Source organism: Malaclemys terrapin, chromosome 15 (assembly GCF_027887155.1).
Source record: "Malaclemys terrapin pileata isolate rMalTer1 chromosome 15, rMalTer1.hap1, whole genome shotgun sequence".
Classification (NCBI taxonomy): Eukaryota; Metazoa; Chordata; order Testudines; family Emydidae; genus Malaclemys; species Malaclemys terrapin.
This window is the reverse complement of record NC_071519.1, coordinates 650,721-661,552: the sequence shown is the minus strand read 5'-3', so window position 1 is coordinate 661,552 and position 10,832 is coordinate 650,721. Positions and strand designations below refer to the sequence as shown.

Below are 10,832 nucleotides of genomic sequence, written 5' to 3'. Positions count from 1 at the left end.
TGGACCACAGGGGACATTTTACCAACATCTACGTGGGATGGCCGGGCAAGGTTCATGACGCTCGTGTTTTCAGGAACTCTGGTCTGTTTAGACGGCTGCAGCAAGGTATTTACTTCCCGGACCACAAAATAACTCTTGGGGATGTGGAGATGCCTATAGTCATCCTCGGGGACCCAGCCTACCCGCTAATGCCCTGGCTCATGAAGCCCTATACTGGCGCCCTGGACACTGAAAAAGAACTCTTCAACTACCGGCTGAGCAAGTGCAGAATGGTGGTGGAGTGTGCTTTTGGACGTCTCAAGGGGAGATGGAGAAGCTTACTGACTCGCTGTGATCTCAGCGAAACCAATATCCCCATTGTTATTGCAGCTTGCTGTGTGCTCCACAATCTCTGTGAGAGCAAGGGGGAGACCTTTATGGCGGGGTGGGAGGTTGAGGAAAATAGCCTGGCTGCTGATTACTCACAGCCAGACAGCCGGGCGATTAGAAGAGACCAGCGGGAAGCGCTGTGCATCCGGAAGGCTTTGAAAGCAAAGTTCCTGAGTGAGCAGGGTAACCTGTGACTTTAAAGTTTGTGTATTGAGAAGCTAAACCTGCCCCCGTTTCTTTACCCAGTTAATGTTGACTATCCTATCCAGTTACATACCCCCTTCACCCCACTTCCAACACACGTTTCAAAATAAAAATAGTTCTACTTTGTTAAAGCACACCGTTTTCTTTAATACTGTATTCGCGGGAATTTTTTAAAACTGGGACGCAGACTGTGGTGCGGAGCGGGTGTACTGTAGTGGCGCGAATGCAGCTTCTAAACTCAAGGATTGACAGGCTCCGCTGCGGTGGGATGGTTGTTTCAACGGAGCCTGTCACCCCTCCTGATAGGGACTGTGTGTATGGGGGGGTCTATGTGACTTTGTGGCAGGGGGAGGACGGTTACAGATCCCCTGCTGTGTGGCTCTGTGATCCTGCCTAAGGACCGCCGCTTAAGATCTGTAACTGCCCTCCCCTGCCACAAAGTCACAGAGCAACCCACCCCCCACCACATAACATGAAAACAACCTCCCAGACTAACCAGGGTAACTAGTCACTGCATCACTGCACTATGTATGTGCCCTGCTGCTGTGCCTGCCCCCGACTATATACCCTGCCAAAGGTGACTGTCCTGTTGAATTACCAACCCCCTATCCCCCCCTCCTCCAAAAGAACATGATGGAAACAGTAGTTAACAGAAACGTATTTTTTATTATCAACCAAACATGGAACTGGGAAAGTGAAACTTGGACGGGGGCTTGTGTCAGGCGGGAAGGAAAGAACTTGTCAAATTTTGGGGAATGAGAGCCTTCTGCTGCTCGAGCTCTCTGCAGGGGTGGAGTGAGAGTTAGCAGGGACTCTGCCGCCTCTCCTTCTGTGCACTTTGGGTGAGGGGAGTATGGGACTTGGTGGCGGGGGAGGGCGGTTAGAGATGGACTGCAGCGGGGCTCTGTCCTCCTGCCTCCGTTCCTGCAGAACATCCACAAGGCGCCGGAGCGTGTCCGTTTGCTCCCTCATTAGTCCAAGCAGGGTTTGAGTCGCCTGCTGGTCTTCCTGACACCACCTCTCCTCCCGATCCATGTTGGCTTGGTGCATTCGGGTCAAGTTCTCCCGCCACTGGGTCTGCTGTGCTGCCTGGGCTCTGGAGCAGGCTATAAGCTCCGAGAACATGTCCTCCCGTGTCCTCTTCTTCTTATGCCTAATCCGCGCTAGCCTCTGGGAGTGTGATGACAGGCTAGGTTGTGAGACAGTCGCAGATGGGGCTGTGGGAATGGGAAAAAGGGAGTGAATTCCTCAGAAAGATAAATGTAGTTGTGAACAAAGAACATAGTCTTTCTCTGTGAACAAGACCATGCACAGCACCTATCACATGCGCACTCAGCACAAGGTCGAATTCTCGGCCTTCGCATTCAGTGCCTGGGGTCTTCTACAGCACATTTGAGAAGCCTCTCAGGAGAATGGAATTTCTGTTGCAGGCAGACATGGTAAGCCGTAGACTTGTGGCAGCTTAAAACTTTAATATTAGCAATGGCCTCATTTCACATTGAAATCAATGTCGGTCCCTGCTGCCAGCAATTCGGCAAGCAGGAAGTCTGCTCCTGTCCCACACCCTCGCGGCTGTCCCCGGGAACGATCCCTTTCGGCTGCCCCTCTCCCGCCTCCACCGCGTGGCTGCAAACCAGCGGTTACAGTTCTGTAAAGGAACGGCAAAGCAGTCCCAACACTAACATTCCCCTACCTCATTCAAAGCAGGTCATCATGAGCGACATCACCCTCATGAGGATCTCTGACAGCGAGAAAGAGCGAATGCTCCGGGAAAGCCTCCAAAGACCAGGGCCGTATGCCGCCCTGCTGTGCAGAGCAATGATTCCCGAGTACTTGCTTGTCTCGTGGCGTGGCAACGTGTCCTACTACGGAGGACCCAATAAGGCCGCTCTCCCCAAGAACCTAATGCAGCGGATTTCCAATTACCTCCAGGAGAGCTTCCTCGAGATGTCACAGGAGGATTTCTGCTCCATCCCCGGACATATAGACCGCATTTTACTGTAGCTGCTGTAGCAGTGACTAACCAGTAGAGCGGCTTGGGCAGGACAATCATGCAAAACCGGACATTGCTAGATTTTTTTTCAATAGTTGCACTGCCCATGACTGAACCGTTAAGCTAATCAAACTAATCATGAGAAACCCATTTTTTAAATTGTTAATATTCCTGTTCTGTTACAAATAAATGTTTAGATTTTTACAACACTTACTGGCTGATCCTTCCCCAGATTCTGTGTCCGGGGTAACGGCTGGGGAGGGTTGGTAGGGGATCTCTGTAAGGGTGATGAAGAGATCCTGGCTGTCGGGGAAATCAGCGTTGTGAGCGCTGTCGACTGCCTCGTCCTCCTCATCTCCTTCCTCATCTTCCCCGTCCGCTAACATGTCCGAGGATCCAGCCGTGGACACTATCCCATCCTCAGAGTCCACGGTCACTGGTGGGGTAGTGGTGGCGGCCGCACCGAGGATGGAATGCAGTGCCTCGTAGAAACGGGATGTCTGGGGATGGGATCCGGAGCGTCCGTTTGCCTCTTTGGTCTTCTGGTAGCCTTGTCTCAGCTCCTTGATTTTCACGCGGCACTGCGTTACATCCCGGCTGTATCCTCTCTCTGCCATGTCTTTAGAGATCTTCTCGTAGATCTTTGCATTCCGTCTTTTGGATCGCAGCTCGGAAAGCACGGACTCATCGCCCCACACAGCGATGAGATCCAAGACTTCCCGATCAGTCCATGCTGGGGCCCTCTTTCTATTCTGAGATTGCACGGCCATCACTGCTGGAGAGCTCTGCATCGTTGCCAGTGCTGCTGAGCTCGCCACGATGTCCAGACAGGAAATGAGATTCAAACTGGCCAGACAGGAAAAGGAATTCAAATTCAAATTTTCCCGGGGCTTTTCCTGTGTGGCAGTTCAGAGCATCCGAGCTCGTACTGCTGTCCAGAGCGTCAACAGAGTGGTGCACTGTGGGATAGCTCCCGGAGCTATTAGCGTCGATTTCCATCCACACCTAGCCTAATTCGACATGGCCATGTCGAATTTAGCGCTACTCCCCTCGTCGGGGAGGAGTACAGAAGTCGAATTAAAGAGACCTCTATGTCGAACTAAATACCTTCGCGGTGTGGACGGGTGCAGGGTTAATTCGATGTAACGGCGCTAACTTCGACATAAACGCCTAGTGTAGACCAGGCCTGAGACTTGCACTGTTTCAGTATTGTAACTTCTGTTCACCATTTATTACACTTGCCTACAGTGTAACTTCTGTTCACTGTTTGCCATCCATTATACTTGTCTATATTGTAACTTCTGTTCACTGTTTGCCATATTGTAATTCAAACCCCATTTTAAAACGCTCACTCCATTTTGTAAGGGCTTGCTGCAACCTTCATGTTTGCAAACCCTGCTGTAATCTTATTAGTTTAGTTTAGATGTGTGAATGAGGGATGTATGGATGATGGAATCAACCTCCAGCCCCAGCCTGTCCTGATTAAATAGAGTTCAAACACCAACCGCTGAAGATGCAGACAAGAGCCCTAACAAAGTAAGAAGAATCCACCCTAAAAAGAAAAGGTCCAATAGAAGGAAGATCAAAGCCCGGTCCCAGGCTGAAAGTCATGTCTGCAATTGATGGGTGATCAATCACCAAACCCAGAGGCAGCGTGACACAGCAAGACCTAGAGACTCTGGATTCAAACTAAAGCCTACAAAAAGGATGGGTGAGATGGAAAACTTTGGAGGAGGGTAACATTCTGCTGCCAACATGGAAGGGCATCGGTGCACCCAACAGAGACCCAGCTCGTCCTTGTGCCCGGCTTTCCTGGCCAGTTACCGCCACGAGCTACGAACCCAAGCTGCAAACTCAAGCCACAGACTCAAGCAGGACTGGTAACTATGCAGCAGCTGCAGAACATCTGATGGATGTGAAAGTGTGTGTGTGTGTGTGTGTGTGAGTGTGTGTGTGTGTGTAGGTATTAGGTATAATGTGTGTGTATCCCATCTCCTAGAACTGGAAGGGACCTTGAAAGGTCATCAAGTCCAGCCCCCTGCCTTCACTAGCAGGACCAAGTACTGATTTTGCCCCAGATTCCCAAGTGGCCCCCTCAAGGATTGAACTCACAACCCTGGGTTTAGCAGGCCAATGCTCAAACCACTGAGCTATCCCTCCCCCAAGGATTAAGATATTAGTTATTGGTCATAAATCAAATTGTTATCATAATAAATGTGGCATCTTTATCTTGTCCCCTTTAATAAGACCCTGCTAGTTTTTATTGGTATAACACTATGACGTTCTGTACCTCATGGGAACACCCTACAGCCCCATGTTCATCCTTATAATATGATTATGTGGTATCCAATGCAAAGTTTGTCAGGTCGGGTGTCTTCAGAAGGCTCATGATGCACTGAGCATTGTTATTATAGTAATGTTATAGGTTGTAATTTCATGTATATAGTTATAAGGCCGAAAATGTGTCTTCATGGCTTAAAACAACACTAGGCAAAAACTCTCCAGGAGCAGAGGGGCAGTTCACACCTCATCAGGGCACCTATGGGACAAACCCAGCCCAGCCTCACAGGAACAAAGGACACTGGCCTAGACAGCAACAAAGGATCTGTTGGATTCTCGAGTGAGTCACGCTCCTTCCCTTGGTCAGTTTGGGACTGTGATGAGGTAATGCTCACCTGACTCGGGGGGGGGGCAAAGCCAAAAGGGAAGAAAGGACATGATAAAAGGGAGAGACATTTGCCACTCTCTTCCTCTCTCTTCCACCTCCATCTACAGACACCACCACCAAGCGACTGAAGCGTTGATCAAAGGGGAGAGCCTGGCTGAAGGGCGACCTGCCAGCCTGTGGTGAGAAGCATCTAAGTTTCTAAGGGCACTGAAAGTGTTAAGATCAGCTTAGAATGCGTTTTGCTTTCATTTCATTAGACCAAATCCGACTTGTTGTGCTTTGACTTATAATCACTTAAAATCTATCTTTGTAGTTAATAAATCTGTTGGTTTGTTCTACCTGAAGCAGTGCGTTTAGTTTGCAGTGTGTCAGAGGCTCCTCTGGGGAGAACAAGTCTGGTACATATCAATTTCTTTGTTAAATTAACGAACTCATATAAGCTTCCAGCGTCTAGTGGGCATAACTGGGCACTGCAAGACGGAGGTTCCTAGGGTTGTGTCTGGGACCGGAGATATTAGACACGAATGTGTCATTCGGTTGCACAATCTAAAGAGCAAATTACATGCCAGAGGCTGTGCGTGAACAGCCCGTGAGTGGGGGTTCCCACAGCAGAGCAGGGTCAGGCTGGCTCCCAGAGTCAAGGATTGGAGTGACCTAGCAGATCACCAGTCCAGACAACACTCGGGGAACATCACAACTATCTAACCCTATACACCTTATCTATCTATCTATCTATCTATCTATCTATCTATCTATCTATCTATCTATCTATCTATCTATCTATCCCCATCCACCTCATCTATCTATCTATCTATCTATCTATCTATCTATCTATCTATCTATCTATCCCCATCCACCCCCTCTATCTATCTATCTATCTATCTATCTATCTATCTATCTATCTATCTATCTATCTATCTATCCCCATCCACCCCCTCTATCTATCTATCTATCTATCTATCTATCTATCTATCTATCTATCTATCTATCTATCTATCCCCATCCACCTCATCTATCTATCTATCTATCTATCTATCTATCTATCTATCTATCTATCTATCCCCATCCACCTCATCTATCTATCTATCTATCTATCTATCTATCTATCTATCCCCATCCACCCCCTCTATCTATCTATCTATCTATCTATCTATCTATCTATCTATCTATCTATCTATCTATCTATCCCCATCCACCCCCTCTATCTATCTATCTATCTATCTATCTATCTATCTATCTATCCCCATCCACCCCCTCTATCTATCTATCTATCTATCTATCTATCTATCTATCTATCTATCTATCTATCCCCACAACCCTCTAGCCATCTATCCAAATGGCTGGCTGTCTCTCTGTCTGTCTCTCCAATCATAGAGAAGTGAGGCTGGATGGGACCTCGAGAGGGGATCCAGTCCAGCTCCCTGCAGTGAGGCAGAGCCAAGTAACCCTAGACCATCCCTGGCAGGTGTTTGTCCAACCTGCTCTGAGAACTCTCCCGTGATGGTGACCCCCCGGCTTCCCGTGGCACCTTCCGGAGCCAAGCTCCCCTGAGAGCCAGAAAGTGTTTCCTGGTCTCTCTCTCTCTCCACATTCCCCTCCTCTGAGATCTCTGGCACGCAGGGCATGAGGGACGGGATCCCGACAGGCCCCATCCACCCAGGGAATGTGTCTCTTCCCACTTCAGGTGTGGCACCGAGAGTCCCATTTCCGCCCCCTCGCTCCTGGCACTGATATGAAATCTCCCAGCTGCTGATTTATTAGCCTCCTCGACCTTTGAAATTCACCAGAACAATTTCCTCTATTCCTCCGCCCAGCCAGAGGAATTCGAGTGCCCCCTGACCCCACCCCCAGGACCCAAGGTCCCTGGTTCTTGTTTCCCGGATTCAGTGCATTCCCAGCCTTCGCAAGGTGCGCACGGCCTCTCTCTGTTACCACGTCTATGGATTACACCCCAGACTCTTCTCCCAAAGGATGAAGACGCTTTGGGTCTCCCTGCTCCTCATCCACCTCGCATCCTCCATCTCTTCGGCAGGTGAGTGGGGCCGGGAGCACCGGACTGTTTGGCTTCTCCTCGTGGAGTGGGGTGTGGAACATGGTCCCTGCCAGGAAGGGGCGGCTGAGGGGTTCCCAACATGCCCCAGCCCCAGCACCACTTAAAATCACAGAGTATAAAGCCAAAGAGACCCCGGGCTGAATTAACTCCACTGCAGCAGGTTGGCTTCAAAACCAGCCCAGCTCCATTTCAAGATTGCCAGCAAAGGAGCATCTGCCAGGCCTCCACGATAAAAATTTACATCTTTTTTCCAGTTTGATTTTTTTGTCTTGCTTCATCTTCCGGGTCAGTGGCTCTTGCTAACTTCTTTTCCTGCTGGTTCAAACGGAACGTCCGCTAGCCAATTTCTCGGTCAAGTAGCTCAGTTTTTGCAGCACAAACGTTGTACGAGATTTTACCCTCTCAGCGCTGATCTGCTCTGTTCCCGGGCCACTCAGATCTTTGGTGTTCAGATGATGGAAAGAGGATTGGAGTAAAAGTTTCTTGGTTTCCAATCACCGTCTGGGAGTTTTCCTAGGATTTCACAGTGCCAAGCTCTGACATTCCAGCCTCCTGAGTTGGTTTCCCCATTATTTCATGGCAATCGAGGTAAATCTTGGTGCTTGTCCAGGTTACAGCACCGTGAACCTTGTGAGAGCTGCAATCTCCCATTGCAAACAGGAATTAGGTCTTTTGGTGGGGGCAGATTTGGACCGGGGTGTGGTTCTTCCCGTGCCAGAGAGTTAACAATGTCCCCACCTGGGAGAGGTGGTGGAGAATGACCTCGTCTCCCTGCCTGCGGCTGGCACCAGCTGATTTCACCAGCTCAGAAGCGAAACAGAAAGGGCTCTGGGGTGAAGTTGCGTTGTTCTCTGTGTGTTCTGGGCGAGGCAGCGAGGAGAGAGCACGGTGCAAAGCGAGCTAGCTGGAACCATAGCCCGAACTGGCCAAGGCTGGGCAGTGTAGCCTGACCCAAAGTTGTATATATAATTGTAACTTGAGGATTAACAGGTTCTTGTTCCAAGATTAGCCCCAGTAAGAGTGTTGTAAAATTATCATATAATTTGGGAACCCCGATGTGCACAGATGCAACACTCACACTATACGAACCCAATATATATATACAAATATATAATTTATTAATAATTTAGCAAAGTTTTACACACAGTTAAACTCAACAAGGCAAATAGAGATAATACCGAAAGTACATTTGGATGGCCATACTTACACCCTTATCTTTCATACTTAACCATTATCTTTTTCATTACCGTTATCGTCCTTATCTTCGCCGGTGGCCATCATTCTGGCCCCTTTCAAGGTCTACATCTTTCCAACCTATCTGCTTCTTCTGGGATGTTACTTTTATAGTAGGTTACGCTGACGCTGCCATATTCAATAGAGGTCCTTATTTGTATTTCCTCCCCTTAAGGTGTCCGTTTTCTATAGGTTAGTATATGCATAATGTTACCCTATTAGCATACACGTCAATTTGTTGTTATGGTACCTTTGCGGTCGAAAGTTCTGTCCGGAACGTTCCAGACGCTGGTGTTAGCTATGTTCTGTGCTAGTGTTAGATACGTTCTGTTGTGGCTGATGTCAGTATTCTGGACAAAACTCCCCCTTTGGCATGTCACTTTCAGTTCCCTACAACTTATAAGTTACCTAAGTATATCTATGCCAAAGGTTATAGGCCTCAAGCCTCATACTATCTATTAAAGCCAAATCTTACAGGAAAAAAAGGCTGTAGGTTCCTTGCATTGCTACTAAATATAATAAACCAGAATAACAAAGCAATAAATATAATGAGAATCTGCTAGGCCCCTTGGTAAATTGTCCCAAGGGTTAATTAGCCTCCACGATAAAAATGTACATCTTATTTCCAGTTTGATATATATATATATATTTTTGTCTTGCTTCAACTTCCGGCCAGAGGCTCTTGCTAAATTCTTTTCCTGCTGCTTCAAACGGAACGTCCGCTAGGCAATTTCTCGGTCAAGTAGCTCCATTTTTGCAGCACAAAAATTGTATGAGATTTTACCCTCTAGGCGCTGCGCTGCTCTGTTCCCGGGCCGCTCAAATCTTTGGTGTTCAGATGATGGAAAGAGGATTGGAGTAAAAGTTTCTTGGTTTCCAATCACCGTCTGGGAACTTTCCTGGTATTTCACAGTGCCAAGCTCTGACATTCCAGCCTCCTGAGTTGGTTTCCCCATTATTTCACGGCAATCGAGATAAATCTCAGTGCTTGTCCAGGTTACAGCACCGTGAACCTTGTGAGAGCTGCAATCTCCCATTGCAAACAGGAATTAGGTCTTTTGGTGGGGGCAGATTTGGACGGGGGTGTGGGTCTTCCTGTGCAAGAGAGTTAACGATGTCCCCACCTGGCAGTGATGGTGGAGAATGACCTCGTCTCCCTGCCTGCGGCTGGCACCAGCTGATTTCACCAGCTCAGACGCGAAACAGAAAGGGCTCTGGGGTGAAGTTGCGTTGTTCTCTGTGTGTTCTGGGCGAGGCAGCGAGGAGAGAGCATGGTGCAAAGTGAGCTAGCTGGAACCGTAGCCCGAACTGGCCAAGGCTGGGCGGGGTGAGCAGCTGGGCATAGCTCATGCAGCCATGGCCACCAGATCCCAGGCACTTCCATCCAGCTCGATGCGCTCCAGCCGTGCTTCAACCTCCCTCCGTGTGTTCACATCTGGTCACCACAGCAACCTCAGAACCAGCCTCCAGCTGCCTCGTTCAGTCCCACCTTTCCCCTCGGCTGCCCCGCGGGGTGTTTTCCACAGTCACCGCTCTTGGCTCATGGCGGCTAGGGGTGAATGGCCAGGCCAATGGCTCCTTCGTGGTCAAGGCCGGGCCTTCCATTCAGATACCTGCAGGCCGTTCACTTATGTGAATATATCTGGTCCTGTACGTGCCACCCCCTGAATGCTTAACTCCCATTTACACTCAGTGCATCACAGCACAAGGTGAGCAGGGTAAACTGAGGCACACATAGCACTCCTAAAATCTTTCTGAAAACGTCCACACTCATCATAGGAAGATAGAGGGGTGTTTGTGGGGAGGGATAGATAAACAGAGGGGGTTCATGAGGATGGATGGATGGACAAGAGATTTCCTATATCTAGCCCTCTCTTCTACATCTTTCTATCTATCCTCATACACCCTAGATATCTAGCTAAATATCTATCCTCACCACTCGCTACCCATCTAGCCAAATGCTTGTCTGTCTGTCTGTCTAATCGTAGAGAAGTGAGGCTGGATGGGACCTCGAGAGGGGATCCAGTCCAGCTCCCTGCAGTGAGGCAGAGCCAAGTAACCCTAGACCATCCCTGGCAGGTGTTTGTCCAACCTGCTCTGAGAACTCTCCCGTGATGGTGACCCCTCGGCTTCCCGTGGCACCTTCCGGAGCCGAGCTCCCCTGAGAGCCAGAAAGTGTTTCCTGGTCTCTCTCTCTCCACATTCCCCTCCTCTGAGATCTCTGGCACGCAGGGCCCGAGGGACGGGATCCCGACAGGCCCCATCCACCCAGGAAATATGTCTCTTCCCACTTCAGGTGTGGCACTGACAGT

The 10,832-nt window shown here is 49.1% G+C and overlaps 1 protein-coding gene across 1 annotated transcript in view; it reads left to right on the top strand.

Annotated features, from left to right (window-relative positions):
* LOC128823319 (mucin-2-like) overlaps nucleotides 1-10,832 on the top strand; it is a 34,457-nt gene that overhangs the window by 23,229 nt on the left and 396 nt on the right. The window contains exon 12 of the mRNA XM_054005560.1: nucleotides 2,278-2,488. Coding sequence (XP_053861535.1) covers nucleotides 2,278-2,488 — 211 coding nt within the window. The remainder of the gene's footprint in view (nucleotides 1-2,277; nucleotides 2,489-10,832) is intronic.